General features: G+C 48.6%; 1 protein-coding gene across 3 annotated transcripts in view; it reads left to right on the top strand.

Annotated features, from left to right (window-relative positions):
• The window catches only part of Clec16a (C-type lectin domain containing 16A), a 191114-nt gene that overhangs the window by 77099 nt on the left and 86966 nt on the right, over positions 1-27049 (top strand). For all 3 annotated transcript variants that reach the window (XM_032913756.1, XM_032913757.1, XM_032913755.1), the window contains 6 exons: positions 2756-2878; positions 5899-6008; positions 6505-6549; positions 8496-8546; positions 11610-11738; positions 17269-17389. In XM_032913756.1, coding sequence (XP_032769647.1) covers positions 2756-2878; positions 5899-6008; positions 6505-6549; positions 8496-8546; positions 11610-11738; positions 17269-17389 — 579 coding nt within the window. The remainder of the gene's footprint in view (positions 1-2755; positions 2879-5898; positions 6009-6504; positions 6550-8495; positions 8547-11609; positions 11739-17268; positions 17390-27049) is intronic.

Here is a 27049-nt window from a genome sequence, read left to right as displayed (position 1 = left end):
GTGATCTGCTCTTCATGCTCATCAGGACTCCCACATGGAGGACTCCTCACATCATGGTCACCGCTTTTCTTCTTCCATGTGATCCTCTCTTCCTTTCTTTCTACCTGGGACCCCCTGACTTAGAAAGGAAGCGCTGCCCTATTATATTTTTTGTCCAGCCATAGGCTGGTCAGCTCTTTATTAACCAATCAGAGATAATTGGGGCACATTCTTTACACAACATTGATACAGGAGATGCTCAGTGATCAGTGCACAGGACCACCCCACAGCTGTGCCTCCAAGTTTACCTTCAGAAACATGAGGCTTCACTGGAAAAGTTTCCGTCTTTGGTCCCCTGCAGCCTGACTTTCACTTTTCTTGAGTTGGATTTTCTTCTACTTCTTCGTCTCCCCTTTTGCAACCCGCACCAAACAGAAGCATATTACCCAGGATGCAACCACAGATTCCCGTAGGTACCCAGTAAGAGGTGACAGTGACTAACTACCCAGTGACAACAATCCCAGGGCTCCCGTGTGGGTGGTCCCACCACCCCTCCCTAACTGGATCTCAGCCACCTTTGGAGTTATCTCCAAAAAAGAACTGAGAAAGCACAGAATCACTCTGAGCCTTGACTTCCTCACCAAAGGCATGTGGCCCAGAGTGCGGGGTTCAGGACTCTGGGAGCCTGGCAGATGGTCAAGAAAGAACACAATGAAAGTCTAAGGAAGGCTAGAGCAGTCCTAAGAAAGGGCCTCCCTATGAAACTCTAGGGGAATCTACCCCTGGCCTCTCACTGTCCTCTGTAATGGAGAAGCTGACTGCATAGTGAAAGTGTAGGTGCCCTAGGGAGGAAGAGCAGCAGTAGGGAGAGAGCTGTTGCCCAGAGCCACAGAGCAGCAGTCCTGCCCTGTGTCCACCCCTTATACTGGAAGGAAAGAGAAATGTGGGGACGAGGTTGGCACCTCAAGGAGAGTGAAAGCCAAAAAGATTGGGTTGACCCAGAGATCTTCCAAGTCAGACGCTTGGCATCAAGCTGCAGAACCCACAAGTTGAGCCTCAAAGCTGTACTGTGGGTGTGAGAGAGCCCTACACAACACCAGCCCTCAGGCCTTTCTTCCTAAGTCATTTCAATAAAGCAGAAGACTGCTTTACAGCACCAGTACTGCGCACAAAGCAGGTTTCTCTGGGAACCCAGCAGTGCCACCACCACTGTCTTACCAAGGTTCTAGATGAAACTCAAGGGTTCTGAGAAGTGCCACTTCCCCAACTGAAATAACAGGAAAAGCTATGCTTCAGGCATAAACAATCCACAGGGGTCTCGGCGCCTGGGTCAAGCACTGTGTTTATTTCTGCAGTATTTCTCAAGCACCACGTCAGAGGGGAGGACAGGAGTTTGCAAAGGCCTGCCTCTCAGGCCATCATTGTTGAAGCCTTGGCAGGTCTTCCTGACATCCCAGCTCCTGGTACCTCTTCAGGAAAAATACTATCATGGCCTGAGTACAGACATGCCCATTCCTACCCTCCACCCCACTCTCTCTTTTGTCATTTATTACATACTATTCATTTCCCCTGGTGGGGGAGAGGGAGATATTTCTTTGTTTCTTGGCGATAGATATGATTTATGAGTTTTACTTTTTGTACATCTGCCTGGGCCAAAGATTTCATTCAGCACCTCTTTGCTGTTCTACTCGTCAGGAGCGGGGCTGGCATCTGCCCCACTCAGCTCAGAGCCTGCAGCTAACGTGTTGGGCATCCCACTTAGCTGTTTTCGTTCATTAGTGGGAACTTAAAGCTATGGTCGTTGGGCCTTGTATGTCTCATCTCTATTCCTGGGGTCTGTGTCTGCATGGAGTATAAAGGGCTGCCCTTACATGCACACAGACTCACAGAGAATGGCAGTGAGTGGCTCTGGTGAAAGCTGCTCCTTTTCTACTTCTGCCTCATCTGTCAACGGTGCCACCATTGGCTCCAGGGCTATCCTCCTCACTGCCAAGGGCGAGTAGGCAGTCAACAGTAAGTCCAGTCAACAGTCATTGGCTAGAATGTGAGAACACTATTCCATTTGGCTTTCATAGTTACTGTTAATTTTCGCACCAAGTTGATGTCCTATTTACAAATAGCAATAGAAAGTAAATGTTTTGAATAGTGTATGTGTGTGTGTATTGTGTGTGTGTGTGTGTGCATGCACATGTGTGTATTTATGTGAGTTGAAGAGCGTGTGTGTGTGAGTGTGTGTATTCATGTGTTCATGTAGGTTTAGGTATGTGTGCATGTGCATGTGCATGTGCTTGGAGGCCAGAAGCAAACCTTGGGTGCTCCATGGTACCATTCCCCTTGTTTTTTGTGATGAGGTCTCACTGGCCTAGAGCTCACTGACTGGGCTAAGCGAGCCAGGATCTTCTCAGTGCAGAATTACAGTATGTGCCACATATTGTACATGGCATCTGGGGATTGAACTTGGGCCCCAATACTTGTGCAGCAAGCATTTTACCAGCAGAAGCATCTCCTTACCCTCAGAAAATGTATGTTGTGATATATTTATACATGTTCAGTGTACATGGAACCTAGACAGAAAATGTATGTTGTGATATATTTATGCATGTTCAGTGTACATGGAACCTAGACAGAAGCTAAACCAAGGCAGTGACCAGGCCGACGTCTCTGAGAAGGAACACGGCAGCTGCTGCTGCAGACTCCCCCTGCAAAGATCCTTTAGGAAGAAGATTCCCACTGAGCAGCTTTGCCAAGGGCCATTTTTCTTCTTTCTCCATTCCAGGCATGGATCCTGAAAAACTAAAACGAATCCAGCTCCCAGTGCCAAGTGAAGCTGAGAAAACCACCTACAACCATCTGCTGGCAGAGAGACTCATCAGGATCATGAACAATGCTGCCCAACCAGGTAGCCCTATCTTGGGGTATTTCGGGAACAGAGTCCTAGCCAGGCACATGAGCCATAGGTTCTAGATCCGCTCTTTTTGAGAAGCTGGAGAACTCTCAGCCGTTCCTTTTCCCTAGCCACCAACATCTGCCTTCTCTTGCAGGCAGGGCTCAGTCTCTGGAACTGTGTACACCCTCAGGTGTAATCACACCTCTCTTCTCTCTCTACACCAGCCTTTCTTTTCTGCTTTCATCATGGCTGGGACCCTCTTCTCTGGGGATTCTGAGGCCATATTGTGGGGATGAACTAAGCTGAGAGTCTGAGTGAATCAACAGGTTTAAAGGTTGTGTGAGGATACACTCTTGTGCCCAGTGTCTCCAGTGGTTTGACCCAGCACCCATCATTGCCAGCCACTAAAGCAATGATAGCAATGGGATGGAGCTTTCCCAGCTAGGGTAAGGGGGATTTTTACTCCAGGAGACATGTGACTAGAAACATTTTGAACTGAATGACTGAGAATGTTCTTAGCCTAGTGCTGAACACCTCAAGTTGCACAGGACCTCTACAGCTCAGTTCTCTGGCCTGGAATGTCAACAGTTGTGTGGCTGCTCTGCAAAGACAAGAGAAAGATCACTAAAAACGAGTGAATGTGCGGGAGATAATCTGGCCTCCTGCTTCACCAGGGAAGAGAAGTATGGTTAGAGCAGCTTAGTGTGGTAGCCTCAGCCAGGTCAGCTGGAGTTGGTCAAGCACTGACTGGAGCAATGCGTGTGGCTATGCTAACAAGTGGGAGAGGGACCTGGAGAGCCAGGTCATTGGCCTCAGGGGACAGTAGGTGTCCTAACAGCCATGGGATGGATGCTTTCAGACTGCATCCTACGAACTAGCCAAGGGCCACAGCTGATGGTCTTCAAAGTCCCAAAAGCTGAAGACTATGGAGATGGGGGTCTTGTGCTCGGAGCAAAGGTCAGGACAAGGCCAGCACTGGAGACCCACATGCATGGTCTGTAAAGGCCTAGAAGTGACAAAGAAAAGACACCTTAGGACCCTGAGGCAGGAGAAAAAGGACACAGGTTGTGACTCAAGACATGGGGTACTTGTTGGGTCAGTTACTGCTGAGGTATTTATTTAAAGGATGCAGAGCCTTTTCCTGGGACTGGGGTCAGGGGCGAGTTTTGGGGGGCAGGGGAAACAGTTGGCGCCACAGAGGTCAGGGCATTGAGGGAACTGTGTTGTAGTCAACTCTGGCTGGAACTTGTGAAGGCAGGAACTTGGTGGCCAGCAGAGGGAATAGAACTGCACATAACCTGTCCAGAGTGGAGAGGGATGGAAGGTCTGGAGTGGGTGGGTGGGGTGCCTAAGTGAGGAGAACAACCTTCCCTGGGCTTTATCATGCTAAACAAGGCCTGCCTTGCATGCTAAACAAGGCCTGCCTTGCGTGCTAAACAAGGCCTGCCTTGCATGTACATAACTTTGGCCTTTGTAAGCACAAATTTTCTTCTCTTCCGTTTCAACCTCACCTACGGGCATTAGCCGAAGAGCTGTTGTCAGGGGTGTGTCCCTGGGGTGCCACTGCTTGAGCTTCGGTATCTTAGACCTCAGGCACAACACCCAAAGGCACTCTGCTCCCTCATTCTCCCCTACACTAACACCTTTCCTTAGAAATAAAGTGCAAAGACCCGTGGGGCAGTTTGCTTAGGTTAGGCAGTGGGTATCTTCTCTAGGAGGAAAGAGATGGCTTCCAGTAGCAAATAGTTACCTTTCCAATCCAGAAAGTAGCATAGAATCCCCAACGCATTATTAAGCCAGTGCCCACCCCATCCCCTTCTGCCCTAACAGATTTTGTAAGTCGGCCATTGTGTTTGTGTTTGTTTATCGTTTCTGCTTATGGAGTTGAAGCTAGTCTGGGTCGGGTTTCTGTTAACTGTGACCAAATTGTGATGAGCTTCATGCTGTACTAGCCAGCACTCAAACCTGGAGCCGGGTCCTATGTAAACCCCCAGGAGGAAATCTCTACAGGTACTCAGTGTGCTCAACCCCAAGGGAGGAAATTTGGAGCCCCTTTCTAGACACCTTCCGAAGACTGGTGATGTCAGCAGGGGTGGGGAGTAGCTAGTGCTAGCTGTCATGCCCACTCATTCAGGCCCACAGTTGTTCTAATTCTCACACCCAGCACGTGGAGAGCCTGGGCCCTTCTGTCATACTATAGAATTGAGCAGCACAAGCTTCCTGGGCCCCTCTTATCTGGTGTCATCTGATCAGGAACAAGGGTGGGAACACCTAGGGCTCACAGCCTGGGTACTGAATGAAAATTGAAATGAGAGGAAGATCTGATGACTCCTGAAAAGTACACTGCAGAAACAAGGGAGAAGTAGGCAGAGGAGAGAGGCCAGGCTGGGCATGGCCAGCAGACTGAAGTGGACCATGAGAGGAGAAAGGGAGAGGGAGGGAGAGGGAAGGGGAGGGAGAAGGAGAGAGAGAGGGAGAGGGAGAAGGAGAAGAATGGCCATCCAAACTGGGCAAGAGACAGTGTAGCCAAATGGTGGAGTCGTATAGGGATCAGGCTGCGGAAAGGGGAATAGAAGCCCAGCCCCTGACGGGTAGGGTGGGAACTACTGAGTGACACTTGTCCTGAGTTTGAGATCTAGCAGGTGAGAAAGCCCAATTCTACTAAGTCACATGACCCACAGTGGGTCATGTAGAGCATGCTGGTCTATATCCATACCTGGAAGAGGGAAACATGCTGGACAGGCACAGCTGCAGCACAGTGTCCCTCCCTCCTTCTCCCACCCACCCTTGCTCACACCTAACAAAAGCACTTTACCCGTTAACTACTGGGAAGGGATTGATATGTGTTGGCTCTCATCCCCACCTCCACCCCCACCTGTACTTCCCTCCCCCACCCCCAGAGTGAGAGTCCTTGGATAATAGGCCACCACCCATCAGGTGGTGGGTAACCTCAAAGAAGGAAAACAAGAGCGTGTGTTTGCAGTGCACACTGGGCTTTGTGGGTACTGGGCTGACTCCGCTGTGCTCTGCAGATGGCAAGATCCGGTTGGCTACACTGGAGCTGAGCTGCCTGCTCCTGAAGCAGCAAGTACTGACCAGCTCTGGCTGTGTCATCAAGGATGTGCACCTGGCCTGCCTGGAGGTGAGGCCATGCCTTCCCCTTCCCTTCCTGTACTGTTGTCCGTCAGTTGAGGACACCAGTCATGAGGCTGCTGACACTGCCTGTTCATGACACCCCTAGTCTAGCTCAGAGAAGCTAGGCCCCAGATACCTGTGACCCCCTACCCCCAAGCTCCTGCTGAAGCACACTTGTCCGGAGGTGCCGCCCCCAATGCAGACCACTGGGACATCCCAGTTTCTTGCACTCTAGTGGCTTATTTTGGAGATTACCCCTGGGAGTTTTCAAATGTTCCTTTTGTATGGCAAAGCTTTTATACACGTAGAAACATATATACCTACAGTGTGTGTTTGTGTGTGTGTGTGTATGTGTGTACATACATGCATGCACTGGTGAAAGAATTTTGTGTTAAGGAGGAGACATTATAGCTTTATTCTGTAACTGACTCCCCTGTTTAACTGAATCACCTACTGTTTCCCCTCAGATCTGCGTCCCTCACACTTTCCTTCTTCTTCAACAGGGTGCAAGAGAAGAGAGTGTCCACCTTGTACGTCATTTCTATAAGGTACTTGGCAGCACAGGCGGACAGTAGCAGGGGGTATCTCTCATGGAGTAGAGGGTGGTGGAGTCTGGTCTTATAGGCAGTGGTGTGGGAGTAGATATATGCACACATGGTTAAGTATATTGCGTTCTGTGGCGTGCATGCAGAGATTAGAGGAGGACCTTGAGGAGTTGGTACACTCCTTCCATCATAGAACATGGAATCAAACCTGGGTCATCAGGTTGCACCAAACGCAAGCTCACCTGCCGAGCTGCTTGGTTGGCCCTTTGAAAACTTTTCATGCTTATGAATATTGGACACCAGCACTTAATCCCACAGTCTCTTACAAGAACAATAAAATTTCTGAGGACTTACTATTAGTTTATGGCAAATTGTTTATCAGTTACTCATAAATTTACTGTAATTTATGAGATATATGACAGTCAAATTCGTAAGTCATATCTCTTAATACATAGGAAACTATATGAATCACCCATGATTTTTATCAATTACATATTGTGTAATATCTGTAAGTATACATGCTAAGAAAACTCAATGCCAGCATGTAAGGAACCATGTTGCGTTTAGTGAGGTGACCTTTAGGATCTGAAGGATTTAGAGACATTTACCTTCAGGTTCTTGCTTTAGGAGACCCAGTTAGACCAGTTCATACAGTTTTGTTCGGCTCTGATCGTAAGGCACGTCTTAGTATAGTTGGGCTGCTCTGAGAAGATGCCATCAGCAGCAGTTATTCCAGAGACCGAGAAGTTCTAGATTAAGGCAGATTCGGGGTCACTGAGGCCTCTGTTGCCCCATGTCTTCACATGCTGGATGAGTTTAGGGTGACTCAGAGGCTCAGCTGTAGCGGATTCATCCACATGGTGAGTCATCCTGGTGATCTCTTGTGATCTCTGAGGTCCTCCTGGTCCTGGTTCCCCTGAACAAGCTGCTGGGCGGGGAGGAGGCAGCAGTGCCTCCCTGGCCCACTGTCTTTGCTTATACTGCTGGTGCTTGGCACTCTGCCTGCCGCCATTGCTGGTTTAACGGAGCTAAGCCCAATCCTGTAATCTAAAACTCTACCTTGCCAGGACCATGGCCAGACAAAGGGGCAGGGCTGGGCCACCACCCCCTGAAGGAAATCTGTCTGCCCACTGAATGTACTGATGCTGTAAACACAGAAAGGCACAGAGTAGCCATTTCCCAGAAGAGCCCAGGGTGACAGGATGGTTCTGTTCATGATGCAGGGCAGTGGCTGCACTGACTTCTCCCCAGCCCCAACTGTGAGGCAGGCTCTGAGGCTGTGCGTTTCCTGTGCATTATTTTGCCTTCACAGTGAGTGGCTTAGCAGACCTGGGCTCCAACCTATTCTTTTCCAGACACAAGTCCTTTTGTCATCCCATTCTTACAGTGAATCAGGCAGTGCTGGATTTTGCCCAAGGTAGAGTCCTGTGCAGTCCTTGTCCTTAGCAACCAAGTGCAAGACTTTCCTCAAAAACAAACGGAGCTAGCCATATAAGCTTAGTGCTAGTGCTGGCAATTGGTGCCTCCCCACCAGCACGAGCCTCACACGTTTAACATAGTGACTTAATAGCACTTCCCACTTCCCAACCACTCTGGAGAAGTAAGTAATGCTAAGCACTTGAAATATTAGCCTTGTGTGTATTATAATTATATATTATGTATCATTACCTTCTTTTGTTGTTGTTGTGCTCTAACTAACTGATATGACTGAAGAAACGCTAGCTTTCAGAAGGTACTTTCAAAAGGAAGAAAACGTTGAACAGTGCAATTTGATATTTGGCCTTTTATCTGTGCATGTGTGCTCACATTCACATGCGTGTTTTGGTTTCTGGGATTTACAAGAACTTGTAATGAAAAACAGATGGCCTCTAAAGCCATACACAGCCCTTGTAATGCTGTATTTATGGACGTAGGATAAGCTCCATTTTACTCCCTTCCTGTCTTTGCAGGGAGAAGAGATTTTTTTGGACATGTTTGAAGATGAATACAGGAGCATGACAGTAAGTACAGAGCCAGAACATACAGAGGCCAGCATGTAAGAACATACAGAGGCCAGCACGTAAGAACATACATACAGAGACCAGCATGCAAGAACATACAGAGGCCAGCACATAAGAACATATATACAGAGGCCAGCATATAAGAACATACCGAGGCCAGCACGTACCTTCATACCCACTGAATTGCAGAGGGTTCTGTCTCATTTGGGGCTTCCTGGTCGAGTGGCCAAGACTGTTAGTGAGGTAAATGTGATTGCCGCACCACTAAAGCATCAGAGTATATTCATCCCCATGCCTCTGAAGTATCTGCCTCTATTGCTTCCTAACTGTGTGCCCCTGGGCAGGCTACTTACTTTCTGAGCCTGCCTGTCATCTGTCAGCAGGACCCATACCTCTCAGTTGTCCCACGAGGATATAAAATACCCAGCAGCAGGCCTCATGCTGTGCCAGTGTGGAAAAGTGTATATGTTCACTTCTCCCCTGCTCCCTGGGTGTGCTGGTTTTACTCCAGTATTTATGGTCTGTCCTGAACAATGGTTAGCACTCTCTAGAAGTACATAAGAGACATACTCTGACCCTGCAACTGACATGAGACCTCAGCTGGTCCTTAGGAAATTAGCCTCTCGCCAGCTGAGGTGGGATGGGCCTCACTTCATGCTGCTCCTTTGCTGCATTGAGTGGTGGCACTGTCTGTATGGTGTCAGAGTCATCTGCATATCATTGAACACAGGTGTCCTTTATTGAGGACTGACTGCTTCCGAGGGTGAAAAGCATGTTGTGTATGTATGTATTGAGTCTGACACTAAACACAGTTCTCATCTTGAAAGAAAACAAGAGAGTTTATTATTTTAGAGCCAAATATAAGTGACCATGTTCAGTACTCAGATTACTCCATACATGTTTTGTTAAGGAACTTGTTTCATGGAGTCACAGAACAAAATACAATCATAAATATAAATTTAGACTCTTCAAACCCATCCATAAGAACATCAGGTGTAGGGTTGTAGCAAAGTGAGGAGGTCGCTATCATAGGTCTCCAATGCGGTCTAATAACGTTCTTAGCTGTGAGGTTGGTGGAAGCCAGTGGGGTGTTAGATTAACACGTTCCAAAAAGTTTTATCTGACAGTCAGTCACAAGGATGCATGGTCAGACAGACGAGCAAGGAATGACTGTCAAGGAAGCTTAAAGACAGAGGATGACAGTTTGGCTTCAAACCTGCAACATTCCAGTTCTCCATAACCAAGAAGCCCTCAGGAATCTGCCTTGTAGAATCTTCAACATTAGAATTGCTTTTTTTTTTCTGCCCTGGGAACCTCAATCCAGAGTCTTCACCTATGGAGAACTGTTGCCATTGTTTTCTTTATCCAATTAGGGGAGATGGGAGAAGCTGGGTAATGTCCCTAAGTCTGTCCAGCCTGCTAGTGTCAGAGCTGGGCTTCTCTAGAGAGTGGTCCTCTCTGTTGCTCCTCATAGGTGCAGTGCCCCTGCGGTCCCTGCCTCTCCCTGGAGCAGAGGACACACTGGAAATGACAGCTTTCTATTTTGTTTGTCTCTCAGCCCCCAAGTAGTACTCAATAAATAGATGACAAGTGATCTTTTCCATGGACATAACTCACCAAAGCATGAAGCGATGGGGACATTTATAATGAACATAAGTGTTTAAAGTGTCAGAAAGAGAAAAGCAGACAGCATGGCTAAGTGGCTCCCTGGCTTCCAAGCCTGTCTGCAGGGCTCTGGCAGCTGAGTCTTCACCTCATCTTTGTCACTGCCCCCACCCCACCCCCATCCATGGATCGCCTTCAAGGTCATACCTCCTTGTGACAAATGGGTTGCCCTGACTGTGCCTGCACCTTATTGGCTCACATAGCCCCAGCCATGGCTAGGCAGGCAGCTAGTACCTTCCCCTTCAGACCATCAGTTACAGGGGAGCACGGGGAGCACTGCACAGGCTTCAACTTCTCCTTCACTAGTGCACACTCCCCCTCTCAGAGTGTGTGCTCCCATGGTACCCTTTTCAGTTGGAAATGTAAACGCTACCGATTGTTGATGATTTGGAACGGCTGTCCCAAGCCCCCTGAAGTGTCTGCCTTTATTGCTTCCTTATAACCTGAGCCTGGCTGTTTGTCATCTCTGCAGTGGAGACCTCAGGTTTGCCCCAGCCAGATGTGAAATACCCAGCAGCAGGCCTCATGCAAGGCCCATAAGCCAAAATGTGTTCCCTCCCCTGACCCCACTCCACAGGAAGCTTCCTGGGTTTGCTTACTTTACTCCAGTGTTTATGGTGCGCTCTGCTGCACAATGCTTGACATTCTCCAGAAATCCTTAGGTGACACACCCCAGTCCCTACAACTAAAGTCAGTCCTCCGCTGCCTCTAGGATACTGGCCTCTAAGCTAATTTAAGTGAAGCTGGCTGGAGTGCCCGTCAAGCTGGTCGGTATTCTTTAACAACTCAGGTTTATTGCTAAAGGAATGATGGCCTCTGAGGCACGCTGTTATTCCCCACCCTATGGAGGGAATAGAAGGAATTCCCAAGAGGAGGTTCTGGCTTTGTAGGAGCATTATAGCCAGCTGATCTGTACTGTGAGAAGGCCCTACTGGAAAGCCAGTGCCAAGAACAGCCTGGAGGGCTGGAGAGATGGCTCAGTGGTTAAGAGCACTGACTGCTCTTCCAGAGGCCCTGAGTTCAATTCCCAGCAACCACATGGTGGCTATAATGGGATCCGATGCCCTCTTCTGGTGTCTGAAGACAGCCACAGTATACTCATATGCATAAAATAAATCTTTAAAAGAAAAAAGAACAGCCTGGAATGGGAACATGGCTCTGCCGCTCTGCTCTGGGAAACAGTATTTAACATGTCCCACAGAGGAAGGCAGGCAGCCAGCACTAGGTGGTCGTGGCTTAAATGAAGGGGAAAGCCGCAACTCTGAAAATAAAAAGCCTGCCACTCATCTGGCAAGCCAGGAGTACAGCCCCCGTCCAACCCGGAGCTGCCTCTCATTGGGGCCCAGGTACAGGAGGGCCTTTGCTGAGGCTTCCTGTGCCTCTTCCTGTCTCTCCTAGATAAAGCCCATGAATGTAGAGTATCTCATGATGGATGCATCCATCCTCCTGCCCCCAACGGGCACTCCACTGACTGGCATCGACTTTGTGAAGCGGCTGCCATGTGGTGATGTGGAGAAGACACGGCGGGTGAGTACATGTGATCTGGCCTCTCCTGGGCCATAGGGAAGGGGTCTCTAGATCAGTTAAGCCTGCCTCCAACAGGTGTCTAGTCACCTGTAAAGAACACCCTCACACATGCACCTACTACCTCGAATGGCTTTCCAAAGCCTGTTGCCCTTGGTAATTGTAGGTTGAGAGTCTGTGGCAACTGGCACCTCTGTGGACTGCTGTCAGATCACCTGCACCAGGGCAGAGTACAGTCAAAACCCTGAATGGAAGCCAAGCCAAGCTTCTTTGAAGCATGGGGGCAGAGCCTAGAACACCCAGTATGGGGAGGTGAGTGTGGAGCTTGGCTCTGAGGTCTCAGAACCCCAGGCAGCACACTGGCAAGCTGTCCAATAGTGAGAGGATGGTGCTGGCTGGCCAGGAGGCAGGAGAGCATGTGTACAGAGCCTTGTTCTTAGAAACAGCAGAGGTGATCCCCTTATCAGCACTTTGTTCTGAGGCGGCCGCTCTAGGAAGCAGCCTCGGTCAGGCTCTTCACGGTATTTTATCTCCTGCGTAAGATCTCGGTTTCTTTCTTAGAAAGTAACACTGCCTTTTCCTGGAAAATCATTCCCTGGAGACATGACTGTGAATGGATATTCAGAGGCATTCATGACAGCTCCCGGACTGACTACCACATCTTCCTTGGTCTGCTCGTGGCTAGAGCGGCAGAGGGGTTTCACTTTGGGATTTCAGGAAGCAAGTGACATAGTTTGTGCCTCAGACAAGAGACCTCTGCGGCCTCCTCCACCCTGCTGGCACTTTTAACCATGTGCTCAGGGGCTACAGAGGAAGTGGAGACTTTGTATCTTCAAGCAACACACATTCCCAGCCCCTGAGCAAAGCACAGACTCCGGCATTTTGTCCGCTGACCTCCACGTGTGCACACAGCACAAATACTTTTTTTAAGTGTAAGATCAAAATACCGAAAGTGTCCCTGAGTCATGGGAGCCCATATGGGACATCCATGTTGAAATAAAAGTCATCAGAGTTTTGGGGGTCCAGGGAGAGACTGAAGGAAGCAGAACTTGGATTTGAGCTATCCCCCCTTAGGTAGGGGCAGTTGGAAGAAGTGGTTAAGAAAGAGCACGAGTTCATGAGTCAGGCCCATGGAGGTTAAGCCCCACTGGCTGCGTGACCTTGGAATCATTGTTTAACCTCCCTGAGCCTAAAGTTCCTCCTGTGCCCCCTCAGCTTTTGCCCACAGTAGGTGACAGCATGGCCGTGAAGTTCCTGACAGACAGTAAACACTGAAAGCATGTTGGTGGGACAGGAGTGGAGGGCACCAGTGTCTTAGGTGAGGCAGAGAGGTTTCACTCAAGGACTTGCTAAGCTTAGTGCAGAGGAGAGCCAGCAGGGGGCTCTGGCGAATGTTAAAGTCAGAACTGAAGCGTGAGCTATCTGGGAAGCCATTGGCCAGCTAAGGTGCTGTGTTTGGTACTAGGGATGGGCCAGGGCATGCACATGCTCAGCAAGCGCCCAGCCTCTCTCAGTTTTGTTTGAGACAGCATCTCTCTCATTAAGCAGCCCAGGCTGGCTTCTACCTCAGCCTCCCAGATATCTGGAATTACAGATGTGTGTCCCCACATTCTGATCTCGTTTCCACTAGGGACAGCAGGTTTTCGCGTTTGTCACTATTGACTTGAGGAGATAGGATGTCTCAAGCGTATCTCAGCATGTGTAAAGGGAGGACATTTTCCTTTCGTAGTTCAGTACTTAGAGACATCTGCCTCTCCTCCCATTTTTGTCTGCAAACTCGACCTCCCACGATGGTTGATGGACGGCACCGGAATCCCTGCCGTGCTCTCACTTGCATCTTCCTCTCTTTATTGTATTTTGTTTCCTGTTGTGAGAGTGGTTTTTGCAGCTCTGGTTATGCTTCCCAGTTCTTACAGGCTACCAGTGACATCACCCCCAGCTTACAATGGAGGGGTGTTTGTTTGTTTCTTTGTTTCTTTGATTTGTAGACAAGGCTGGCCTTGAACTCACTATACAGCCAAGGCTGGCCTTGAACTCCTGATCCTCCTTCCTCTTTAGCCTAAGGTCAGGGATCATGGCCTGTTCCACCACACCTGTCTGACGGTTTCTAAGTGAGGTTTTAGAGCTGCATAAAGGCTGTCAGGAGTTCTCTGCCACAGCTCCCATCGGTTTCCATTAGTCAGAATTTGGGTGCTTCCACTGAAATCCACTCTTTTTCAGCTGGACTGTGAGAGCTACTTCATGAACACAACGTTTTCTTTCTTTTGAATTATTTCTGTAGGAGAAGTTCCCAGAAGCAGAATTTCTGGTTCAAAGGGTATGGATTTTTTTTTTTTTTTAAAACGTCTCTAACATCACCACCTAGCTTTCTCTCTGGGCCAGGCTCACATCCAACTGCTTCAACCCTGTTTTCAGGATAACTTACTTTCACAGTGGTTTCCACAGCCGTGGTGGGCTTCTAACCTGAATGACTGTCACCTAATTCCAGCAGCTTGAAAATATGGCAAGGAAGCTGGCAGAGGTGACCTGAGTACTTGATCCAGGGCCACCCTCATTTGCATGCACCCCACCCTGGAGCTGTAGACCAGACACTCCAGGAGTTCCACTCTCACTCAGCCCCAGCTGAAGCTGAGCTGCAGCCTCCAGACCTTCTCTTCCAAAGCCTCTGTACAGCCAGGTTTCTAATACTGAATATGAGTGCGGTTTGCTTCCAGACTCAGAGAAGCTATGAAATGGAAGCTTCTTCCTATTAGAGCACGTCACCTGTCTTCCCTTTGAAATTTGGTCTCCTAGGTTCCAAGATCTGAAACAGTCATTACTTCTTATTACTTTTGGCTGTGAATTTAAAATTTTGTGTCTTGATTTAGCAAAGAAAAGTAGAGTGCTTGATAAAACCTTGGGTCCCAAGCCCTGACTCCTTTGGAGGCCAAGGGCTGTGGTCAGAAGAACCACATTCGTGGAGAGCCAGCCTAATAGCCCTGGCTTCCGTCTCTCTGCTTGTCAGATGGGAACCATATAGGGTCATTAGACGTCCAAATGGCAGGCGGCTGGGCATGGTGCTACACACCTTTATTCCCAGCACTCAGTGGAGGAGGGGGTGTGCAGACGTAGTCAAGTCTCTGAGTTTTAGGCCAGCCTGGTCTACTGAGTGAGTCCCAAGACAGCTTGGGCTACACAAAGAATCCCTGGAAAGAGTGGGGATGGGAGGAAAGCCCATGGCTATGAGTGCTGAGAGGGGGGTTGCTAATATCTTCAGGGTGGTGGCATGGAGTAACCATGGGGCAGGACACCATGCATGCCAGCCCCTCCCACTGCCTTGGGAACCTACTTTTGCCCTATGGGACTCACCTCTTTATGTTCTTAGACATGGTCTTCTTTTGTATGTGACTTTCCCTCAAGAGTTGGTATTTTAAATGGTATTATATATGGTTTATTTTCTATTTTATAGTTTAAATGACTTTATTTTTATTTGTATTCCTGGAAATATCTTCATTCAACATTTGCAGAGCGAAAGCAGATGTTTTACCAAAAAGCCTACATTAAGAGCCAAATTCCAATTCATAGATTCCTTGGAAAGCCTCAGCCTTCCAAGGGATAGGCTATAGAAAGCAGCATATGTTTCTGTTTTCTCCTCTCAGCCATGCCTCTGCTGGGGGTCTTTGCCTTCAGAACCCTGAGAGCAATACCGTCATACATCTTGCCCATGGCATGGCACCATGGGCTGACTGGGACATGCACGACTCCTTTTTCCTTCTCCTCATCCCTAAAGTTGAAATTACTAACTGAGAGCTCTGGCTGCCATATAGTCCTGTGACAGCTCTCCCCACCTCACATTTACTGCTGTCCTCTCTGGACTGGCACAGGGATTGCATTGAGTCAATGTGTGCCTGATGTCACAGAGGCTCGGCTCCTCAGCTGTGCGGGCCAAGCTCACTCTGCCCCGTCAGCACCTCTAGCATTCTTGCTTCTGTAGTCTTAAATCTACAATATGAACCCCTGAACCCCAGCACACAGTAGGTGCTCATGAGATAGGAGCTCTTCATTTGTTTTTGTTTTGTTTTAATAGAACCATTCCTCTGTTTCTTCTGTTTGGTGTAGTCTAGACTTTAACATCTGCTAAGGACATTCAGGTTGGGTCCTTATGCCTCCCCACCATTACTGTAGGAAAAGCTGCCTTTGTCCTGTAGTCCCTGTTTATTCAGAAGGCTGTTCCTTCAGATGAGGTCAGGGCTGTGGAGTACTTTCAAAGTCTCTGTATGATGAGTCTGCTCAAGGCAGGATCAGGGCTTTGTTAGCTAATCAGAGATACTCGTTGCCTGAGCCACTCAGATGCAATGACCACCAGTCCTTTGAAGGCAAGCATTTGTTCCTTCTCTTTTCCTGAAAGTTCCTTACTAGATAAAGGGTTTCTGCCCTCTATGTAAGCTAGGACTGTCACCATCTTTGCCACAAACAGGAATTCACCTGTGTGAAGTCACAGCAGTTTGCCCTGGCATTCCTTATGTTGGTAGTGGTATCTATCAAGGACCTGGGTGACCACCCCTTACTGCAGACCTGTGCTGGCTGTGCCCTCTAGCCTTGTCTTGGGACTATGGCATAACCAGAGAGCTCAGGATTACTGTGCCTTGTTTACCATGCTGGGATTGAGGGGCAGTGCTAACCTTGTCTGTGTGCTCTGGAGCTGTGTTCCCCAATGTCAGGAAGAAGCCTGAGAGAACCCTCACCTGTGGCTTGCCCTGTGCTTCTGGGCTTTCTGTTGATAGCAAGCTTGTTTCTGGAACTTAAGGGCTGCTTTTGCACAGATGTTTCTGGTAGCTGGTGTCCCTGGCCTTTTCTCTGTTCTCAGGACATGCCTGATAGCCACACTGGATGCTGACAGACCTTTTTCATGGGTCAGGAATGTTTGCGCTGACAAGCTGTTTCTGCCCCTGAGATGAGCTGAGAGAGCCTGAGGAGCTCACAAGACATTGTTGTCCATTGGCTAAGCATCAGCTCACCTCTCTGTCACACTCCTCCTCCTAAGGCCCAGCCCAAGAGGCGGGAATTGAGATGAGAGTTGGACCTAAAGCTGACATGCATGCTACTCTCCCGTCTTGTGCCCACATTTATTGGATAGGACTGGCACACAAGCTGGTGTTGATTGCTGTCTCCCAGCCCCACTAGCTCAGTCAGAGGGGCAAGGAAGTTGTGGCCCTTCTGTTAGGCAGCACTCCTCACACCTCTGGCTATTTGCTGGCTGTAGAGTGGGCAAGGAAGCAGTCAGGAGATGTGGGTTAAAGGTCATATGACCCTTGAGGACAGGTCCTGGCAGATGGCAGGTACCCAGTGAAGTGACCCAGGCTTCAACCCTTTGGGGACTGAAGCAGGCCCATGAAGTATCATGACAGCTCCAGGCCCCAGTGCTTCAAGGCTGGCCTGTTCTGTTCTCTCATTCCTTTCTATTTAACCAAGAATCACCATGCAATGCCTTCATGCAGGGCACCTCTCCAACACCCCTAAAATGTCACTCTCCTCTGCTCTCTGCTCTATCCAGGCCATCCGGGTATTCTTCATGCTGCGATCCCTGTCACTGCAGCTGCGAGGGGAACCTGAGACCCAGTTGCCACTGACTCGAGAGGAGGACCTGATCAAAACAGACGATGTCTTGGATCTGAGTGAGTTGGCCATCTTGTCTCGTACCAGTGGGCCAGGGGATATAGGTTCTGCTCTGCCGAGTCAGTCACGTGCTGTGGTGTGGGAGTGTGCAGCCTGCAGTCTGCACTCGCTGACCCAGGATGGTGCAGAAGGGCAGTGCTGAGCAGCTGAAGGGCCAGTGAGGGTGGGCCTCACTGACGTGAGAGCAGCACTGGCCTTTCTGATGTTATGGATTAAAGGGTTTCTGTCTGAGTCCAGTGGAAAAAAGATTCTCTTGATGCCAAAAGGAAGCCTGTAAAAAACAAGCCATCAAAATGAAAAGACACAACAAAACCAAAGCCAATCACCGGTGTTTAGGTAAGAATGAGGGCTTTGCAAATCAGAAAAGCACGTGTTCAGCCTTTAACCTTGAAATATGCATTGCCCATTGTCTAAGAGGGGGTTTCTATTGCTGTGATTAAAGCAAGACCGAAACCAACTTAGGTTTACTCAGCTTACACTTCCACATCGCAGTCTGTCAGCAGAAGTCAGGGCAGGAACGGAAGGCATGGAGGATGCTGTCGTTGTCTTGTTCCCCGTGGCTGTGCAGTCTGCTTCTTCTGTACCCCAGGGCCACCTGCCACAGCACCACCACAGTGAGCTTGGCCCTCCCAATTGAGCCATTAATCAAAAGAGTGCCCAACCGGCAGGACCACAAGCCCTTCTCAATTAAGGTTCCCTCTTCCCAAAAGACCATATCCTGTGTCAAGTTGATAAAAACAAACAAAACAAATAACGAGGACATCATTATTCATTGCTTCAAAATTCCCCTCTGCAAAAGGGGAAAAGACAAAATAACATTTTTTTTTATTTTATTTTATTTTATGTTTGAGATAGGGTATCTCTGAACAGACCAGGCTGGCCTGGAACTTGAGATTGCCTTGCCTCATTTCCAAAGTGCTGGGATCACAAGTATGTGTCTCTGTGACAAGTTAATAACTGAGACTTGAAAGAGACTGGTAGTCCCAGAGCTCTTTCTTCTCATACTTGTATGGCTTTTTCTTCCCTCCATGTACCATGCCCACTAAAGGACATGGGGTTTTTGTACGTTAGAGCATTCTGGTACATTAGGAGTCTGTTTTTTTTTTTTTTTTTTAAAAAAAATCTATGTTTGCTAGTTTTAATTATGTGTGTATGTCCAGGAAATGAGGTGGGGGTGATGAATGCAGGTGTCCTGGAGGCCAGAGGCTGATATCAGATCCCCTGGAGTTACAGTCATGAGCCACCCTGTGGTGCTGGCAACCAAAGCTAGGTCCTCTGTAAGAGCAGCAAGACACTTAACTGCTGAGCCATCTCCCCAGCTCCGTGTGGGAAGCCTTTTAAGAAACAGAAAAGCCAAAACAGCCTGATAGTGGGAAAAGAAAGGGGCTGGCTAATAGTTTGGGGGAGGCCAGGAGTCTTGAGACAAGTCTGGTCTGGATGCTGTGCCAGTCAGAGGAAAGCTGTCACTGCCATCTCTTGGCTCGGCTTCCCTGGCTCCCCATCTCGTAGGAAGATGGCCACCCTCAGACCCAGATGAGTAGCCCTCACAGAAATAACTATAAAACTGAAGAGTAGGCTTTCAGTATCCCAGATTGGACAACAGAGCTTTCCCTCAAACCATGCAGTTGTCAGAGGAACAGCAGGAACCTTTGCCAAGGACACAGGGTTAGCTTTAGACCTAAGTGTGAGAATGGAGGAGACCCAAAGAGGATAATCTCGAAGGAGAGACGCAGGCAAGGCACACAGAAGCAGCAGGGACTGCTCTGTAGTCCTGCTGTTAGAAACCATCTTTCAGAGGCATGACTTACATATAATAAATAATTCCAGCCTTCAGTGTGTGTGTGTGTGTGTGTGTGTGTGTGTGTGTGTGTGTGTTTCCCTCTGTAAAATGGGGGTTGTTGCTATGAGGTAGTGGCACATGCCTTTAATCCCAACGCAACAGCACTCTTTTAATCCCAGGCAGAGGCAGGCAGATCTCTGTGAGTTCAAGGCCACTCTGATCTACAGATTGAGTTCTAAGACAGCCAGGGCTACACAAAAAAAACCCCGACCCCACCCCATCTCAAAAAAAAGAAAATGTAGTTGCAGGTAGAGGACTCTGGAAAGCTTTTCTTAGCACACAAGGCTCTGGCCTCCACCTTACTATTAGAGGAGGAAAAAGGCAGAGAGAGAAGCAGCCGTCTTATTTGGTGACTGGATGAAAGATGGCAAGAAGGCCACAGCCACACACCCAGCCTGAGCAGCTCACAGCTCAGCACACCAGAGAGCCCTACCTGCTCGGCCGGTGGCCCAGCGTGGGCCTCTCTCACCGAGGGACAAGAGGCAGGAGAGCTCCTCGCTGACTCGTTCCTCTGCTGCAATTTCTCGTGTTTGTGCTTTCATCTCCCCTTGTGTTGGGGAAAGAAAGAAATTATGACCCTCTTTGCCTGTCTCCTTTGACCCTTCACCCTGAAAAGGAGCTGTAGTGATTTCTGTAAGGCTAGAATTGATCGAGTTGGCCAGAGAGAGTCAGGACCAGGCTTTCTCTGATTTGATCCATGCAGAGAGGGAGACAGCTCCCTTCAATTTTACATCCGTGAAATGGAATTAAATTTTATGCTGGGAATTCACATTCCTTCTCTCCTTCCCCTAGGAAGGGCCCCGCTGAAATAAAGGTTAAAAGTATTTCACTTATCAATTTTAATTGATTAGTTGCTAGTTGAGATCACTTAACTGAGCCTTATGGTAGTTGGCCATTAAGAAAGTAATGGCTGGCTGGCTTTACCCTGCCGGATTGCAAATTATGTCTTTTGCTAAAGAGCATGATGTTCAGAAAACTCAGAACAGTAGGGATTTTAAAACCTGGCGCTACCATGTTGTCAGCTGCGGCTATGCTGCTGCTGCTGCTGTTGGTTTGGTTGGTTGTTTAAAATTATTTTGGTGATTGCAATGTTGAAGAAGATCATCACACTTGAAAGTACACAGATTTCTATAAAGCTGACCCTGGAATGAGTGGATGACAGCTGAGTGATTGGAAGCCTGGTGTCTTTCTGTCTTCATGCCAAGCTCAGACGCTGATCTAAAGAGAGAGGTTTGGGATTGGTGCACTTTAATCTCCCATGATAAGGTCTGATAGGCTTAAAGAAATGCGGACTTTACATAGCAGGAAACATGACATAACAAGTATTTGTTGAGCTCATTGTACTGATAAGAAGCACAGCCTTAGAGAGCACTAGCAGCCAGAGGAGAGTCGGCTGAACAGGCCTGGGTCTCTGGTCCAGTATGGCGGGAATCACATTAAGATGCCTAGCGCCCCAGTACACACAGATGTGGTTACACTCTGGGTCTGTTCTGAAACCTCTTTGTTCTTCTGAATAGGAGGCTGGCATAGGGCAGAGGTCATGAGCTGTTCTCTGTGTCTGCTGAGTGAAGGAGGGAGAGAACAGAGGAGGAAAGAGACTTTCATTCAGGGAACAGCATTTTGGCTCACCAACCTCTAGGCCTCAGCCTCATCATTACTGGGTTTGTCTCGTCTGCCCACGTCTTTGCTTTTGCAATATGCCTGCACCTAGCACACATTGTCATGACTTTTCCAACCCTCTCTAGCAAATAAGGACTCTTGTTAGTTGAATGAGTAGCCACTGTTCTGCAAACCCCAAGACTCTAGGGTACAGGTTGGTGTTTGGAGTTAGAGGTGGAACTGCATTCCTCTGCTCTCAGCTTGGCCTACTGATGTCCTAGGCAGCCCCTGGTAAAGCCAGAAGCCACCTGCTGTGACCTACAACCACAGTAGTATATGTGGTGCACCAACTTACAGTCCCGCTTTTTTGTTTATGCGAAACAGGGTCTCATTCAGGTCTCACTCGAGGTGGCCTGAAATCCACCCTGCAGTCACCGCTGGTATTTGAACTCCTGGCAGTTCCTCAGTCTTAGATACTTAAATGCCAGGATGATAGGTTTGAGCCACTATACCCCGTGTATTCTGACTTTCAGAATTCATCCATGAAGTCCATTCAGTGAAGATCTGGTTAATGAAGACATTCATCTTTTCAGGTGTTAACTAATACATGCTATATGTCAGGCAGAGAACTAGAAGCTGGAGTCTGATGCTGTCATAGTAGGACATGCTCAGAGCAATGCTGGCATAATGACAATGGTGGGGAGCCTATTTAGGAGGGAGACAACTCCCAGACATGCCAGTAGCACAAGTGTCCTAGGCGACTCACGTTCAGGGTCAGTGTTTTGTGAGGGACTGGCAGAGATATAGATTGACTCGCAGATCTAGCTCCGGACAGTCCACATGGTGGGGTGACTCAGCAGGTCATCAGGACGGACAGGCCCTGTAGAGGGGCCAGGTCCCTACAGCAGGTGAGAGCCACAGTGAGGGAGCCCAGAGAGATGTGTGTGGCTATTGGGACCCCACCTCAGCCCTCCACAGCCACTGTGGTTCTGTACATGGTTCATAGAATTCAGAGTGAGGGGATCAGAGTCTAGATCCTGTTCTGTGGGGCTTGGGCTGTACAGAACCACCCCCAGTCATGGGAAATTCCACCTTCACCTGGTGGAGCCCTGTGGCAGCTTGTTAGAGCCTCAGGAGACAGGCCTGAGCTTGCAGACCTCAGCCAGGAGCGCAGGGCTCCTGAGGTGAAGGTGTGCTCCCCAGGCTGTCATCCTCTACAGACTCTAGGGTTCCAGGACTCACGGCAGCATCAGCAAAACAGTACTAGACTACACTTCTCAGGACAGGATGGCAAACTTCTGGTTTTTAAGCCAAGACTTTTTTTTCCCCCGCAAAGCACTATGGCTGGGCACAGTAGTGTGCCCCTCATCCAGCTGCTTGGAATGCTGAGGCAGAAAGACAGCTCAAACCGAGAAGTCAAAACCAGCCTGGGCAGTATGGGGAATATCTGTCCTGGGGGAGGGTTGGCGTCGATAGTTTTAATTCAGAAGTACGTATGAACTGTTATTTCATAAAGGGTACTGTAACTATCAGGAAGGTAGAGTGTGCTCACAGAAAAGGGGGTATCTAGGAAGGTGCCTTGCCAGGTGGAGGAGCAGACGTGTAAGCAGAAAGTAGGCTTCCACGCTCCCAGGCTCAGGAGGAGGAGACGCCCACCAGAGCATCGCAAGACACGAGCTAGACGGTGGCTCTGCCAAGTGCTTTGAGAGCAGGTGCCAGCCGCTCTGGCTGGAGACTGCGCGTGGATGTGGGTGCAGGAAAGGGCCCTGCGGCCATAGAGAGAGGCTGGAGAGGAAGCCTCACAGGCCCTGTGGGCAGAGCAAGAGTAGCGTTTATCCTCGGGTAATACAGCAAGGCTTTATAAAGCTGGCTGACTTGATTGTGTCTCAGAAAGCCTCTCCAGCCTCAGGATGGAGAGTTGCTTTGTGGGTCAAAAGGTACAACAGGGAGGAGGCCCAGCCCACAGAACTTTTTACAGAACCCAGAAGTGAGATGTGCAGGATGCTGTCCACTCCTGGCTCACATGCTGCTGTGTGGCAGCAGCAGTGTCCTTACACTCCGCTCCATCCCTGTCCTGTCTGTGGTCTGGGTGCAGAGGTCCATGAGTGCACAGATGCCAGGCTCACTGGGTCCCACACAGGGGACTGTTTTATTTGCCCTCATGTCTTGGCCCAACAGGCTGCTTTGGCCCTTCCCCCTCCCCTCCTGACTGCTTGTTTGAGAGACTGACTGGCAGTATGGAAGAAGCTTCATGTCCCAGGACAGTGCAGACGAGTCCTTCTCTGCTCCCTCCCAGCTCTACGGCCTTAAAGCAGGTTGATTCTGCTGTCTGAGCCTCAGCTCCCTTGTAGGTAAAGTGAGGGCAGTGCTGCTCTCCTCGCAAGATTGTTAGAAGGGCGTTGCAGACACTGCTCTTTAGGCAGACAGTCCCACTAATACAGTCTGACAACTGGACAGATGTTAGCAAGAAGATTTCCTGTTAGGTACCAAATTTCAAAGGCAGAAATTTCACTGCAGAAACCTAACTTCCTTTGGAGTCTCAGAAATCTGGCCATGTGGAGTCTTTATCTTCCTACCAGAAAGCTGTTGCCACCCCTTTTTGTATGAGGACACCCTTGTCCCCAGCCATGAGCATCTCCTAGCCTGTGTGTTCCCAGCAGCAGCCCCGCAGAGCCCTGGATCCCTCTTCCTACAGAGCCAGCCATTAGCCTTCTCATCTGAGTCGTTCATATGCCATCTGGCTGGCTGCTACTTTGCACCCCTCTCTGTCTCTCTCTGTCTCTGTCTCTCTCTCTCTTGTCTCTCTGTCTCTCTCTCTCTCTCTCTCTCTCTCTCTCTCTCTCTCTCTCTCTCTCTCTCACACACACACACACACACTTCCTCCTCCTCCCGCCCCTCCCCGCCTCTCTCATGATCCATGTGCATTAGTCAGTGTCCCCAGCTCTTCCTGCCAGTGTCTGTGGTCACCTCAGAGCAGAGGGCTCCACTCCAGCACCTGGGTTTGTGCTGCTATTGTCTTTCACCTGGGTTGCTTCAGTCCACCTCTTGTCAGTCATTTGCTTATCCCTTGGGGCCTGTAGTTTTCTGTGTGTAATGGCTGCCTGTCAAAATCAAAGTCAGATTCTGGCCTTCCATCCCACTCTGAACAACAAGCAGAGCCTCAGTGACCCTCAAAGCCCAGCACCTTTGGCACCAGCTGTCTCCTGCTCCTCTTTAGACAGAGCTGGTTCATTCCATCATCAGCACCCTGCCCCAAGCCTAACTTGTTTCCCAGAACAACCATGCTGCAACTCAGTAAAGACCCAGCAAAGTCGTGTGTCACACTGTCCTCAGATTCTTGATCTGTGTTTGAGATCCAACCAAAGTCCCACTTTTTATTTTTTGTTTACCGGTGGATATGAATATAACAATGAAGGTTGTTATGTGTTTTAGTGATGCTGGGTTTTGAACCCTGGGCCTTGCACAGTAGAGGTTAGTGTTCATTTGACCACTGAGCTATGCCCCAGCCTTCTATGAATGTCATGAGAGACCTTGCAGAGGGTCCCATCCCGTGCCCCTCCACCCTGCCATGTTTCAACAGTTCCCCCTCTGCTGTTTTCTCTAGTCCATTTGCAGAGAGCTCTTAAGCCCATTGAGCATGCCTGACTGGACTCGTCTGACTGCCTGGAGATTCATTTCCAGAAAAAGTATCAAGAAGCTCCCCAAGCAGGTTATGTGGTTTGATTATAAGTCTGAAAATGTGAACTCATTGATTTGTCTTGCAAAGCCAATGACCATTTTGCAATTCTGTCAGTTCTCGAAAATTCTCTATTTGCTTATTTTGCTGATGACCCAGGCATGATGATATGCTTTATACTGGTAAAAATGAAAAAAATAACACAAGCAACAAGCACAATGAAAGGCAGAGAGAGGGTGCGATGTCCTGGGAGGTAGCAGCCTGGAGCTTTCAGCATGGTAAGTACCGTGCTGGATTGAGCTCAGCAAAGAGTGTTTGCCGAGCGTGAAGAAGGTTCCCAAATTCATTCTCAAAACTGCAAAAAGTAATTAATATACAAAATAACCTTATTGAAAGTGAGAATGATCGTTAGCATGTGAGGCCCTAGATTCAATCCCCAGTACCACAAAGCAATGAATGAATGATAGTGAAAGCCAAGTGTGGTGCCATATGATCTCAGTGACTCAAGAAGCTAAGGCAGAATTTTTAGTTCAAGGTCAGCCCTGGTCCACAAAGTAAGTAATCAAAGTATCAAAGAAGATGATTCCACACAAGGGCTACTACTCTGAGATTCCTAACTAAAGACACCTGGCAGCCATCACCATTCATACTTGATTAAGAAAATTTGAAAGTGGGCTCATCATACTACTCGTGGACCTAAGTTCCATTCTCTGTACTCAAACCAGGTGCCACCCAACTGTTTGTAGCTCTGGCTCCAATGGTCATATGTCTCTGGCCTCAGAGAGCATCTGCACTCACAACCCCATGCAAAGGCACACACCTACATATAATTGGAAACAACTTTTAAAATCTTTAAATTGTTGCTTTAAATAAAGGATCCCTTTTTCTAAAAAAGATATATTTATGTGAACACTGTAGCTGTCTTCAGACACAGCAGAAGAGGGTATCAGATCCCACTACAGATGGTTGCTGGGAATTGAACTCAGGACCTCTGGAAGAGCACGTGGTGCTCCTAACCACTGAGCCATCTCTCCAGCCCAAGGACCCCTTTTGACAAGTAGTTCATGAGAAGCTGTGATTGAATAAGGTGTTTCCTGGGTGTGATGATGTCTTGTGGCTGTGTGGGAGTGTGTCCTTGTTCTCAAAGAGAAAACCCCTTGTGTGTAGGAGTAAGTGGTGCTCTGGGGTGAGTCAGAAAGCAGCAGTGTGTGCTGTTGAGAACATGAGAGCAGAGGCACAGACAGCCAAGTGTTCCACCTGCCAAGGGAGCGACGGGCACACGTGTGCTTATTGTAGCCATCTTTACCTTCTGTAAGGTCAAAAATGTTAAAATAAGAATGTAAGAGAGTGGTGAGATGGCGATCCGCCCTTTAAATTGTACCATTTAATAAACGTGTGTGCTGTATTCAGAGCCAAGGGACTTGAGGCTTAGGAAAGCCTGGGGGATGTGTTCTGGCCGTGTGATGCTGGGCTATTAGTTCATACCTATAAACCTTTTCCTCTTTGGCAAACTGAGCTTAACAGCGCCTGCTTCTGCATTCTGTAGGCTAAAAGAAAGATTTCGTTGGAAATCCTCAGCCTGGTATACAGTGGGCACAGACTTTGGGAATAGACCCAGTAAGCATTCATGTCCTGCCTACATGCTGTGCAGTGAAGATTCTGGAATTTTGGTTTCTTTAAAAACCACAGAAATATTTTAAGAATATGTTTTCATTTTAACCCTAGGTGTAGGAATGTGGAGCTGCTTCAAACTGTCCTCAGCAGCTGACTATGATTTGCCTCATGCTCTCTCAGAAGCATGGTTTTGCCAGCTGTAGATAGTTTCTGTGATTGTGTGACATTTGGAATTGAGGAAACTTCTGAGAGGGTATAATAATGCCAGAGCCCCAGGACGGGATTGGTCATTCTGGGGGGTTGGTTGTGGTTTCATAGTAGTTGTGCTCAAAGAAGAAACAAAAGGAAAGAAATTAGATTCTGGGATCTCTGTTTCTCTCTCTCTCTCCTTCTTTCTCTCCTAGCTAGTAATGGGATGAAATCGGGCAGGGGTAAAAAGGGTAGGAAAATAGCAACCCACAAAGTAGCAAAGACCAGACACAATGCTAAGAGCTGAGCTAAGTCCCTTGCTCTCTAGAAGAGCCTTGAGAGGTCTGAGACAGCATGGGGTCATGAGTGTCTCTGTCAAAGGCACACACTGAACAATGACAGAAGCCACACAGGCTTATTAGCGAGGAACAAGGTGCCTGCTGGCTTGAATAGAATCACTGAGACCACAGTGGGAGCTCAGGTCAGTCCTCCAGGCTGCAGCCCTAGAGAATTCATTTATTCAGTGTCAGATGAGAGTAGTGACATTGCTAACATGAAACCCAGGAGGCATGTATACCTAGTATCTAGGGCACTGTGGTTTGTGTACACAGCAGCTAGGGGACTGTGGTTTGTGTACACAGCAGCTAGGGGACTGTGGTTTGTGTACACAGCAGCTAGGAGACTGTGGTTTGTGTACACAGCAGCTAGGGCACTGTGGTTTGTGTACACAGCAGCTAGGGG

The sequence above is a fragment of the Rattus rattus genome, chromosome 9, assembly GCF_011064425.1.
Source record: "Rattus rattus isolate New Zealand chromosome 9, Rrattus_CSIRO_v1, whole genome shotgun sequence".
In the NCBI taxonomy this organism is placed as follows: domain Eukaryota; kingdom Metazoa; phylum Chordata; class Mammalia; order Rodentia; family Muridae; genus Rattus; species Rattus rattus.
The sequence above is the reverse complement of the archived record's forward strand: the minus strand, read 5'-3'. Positions and strand labels throughout refer to the sequence as shown.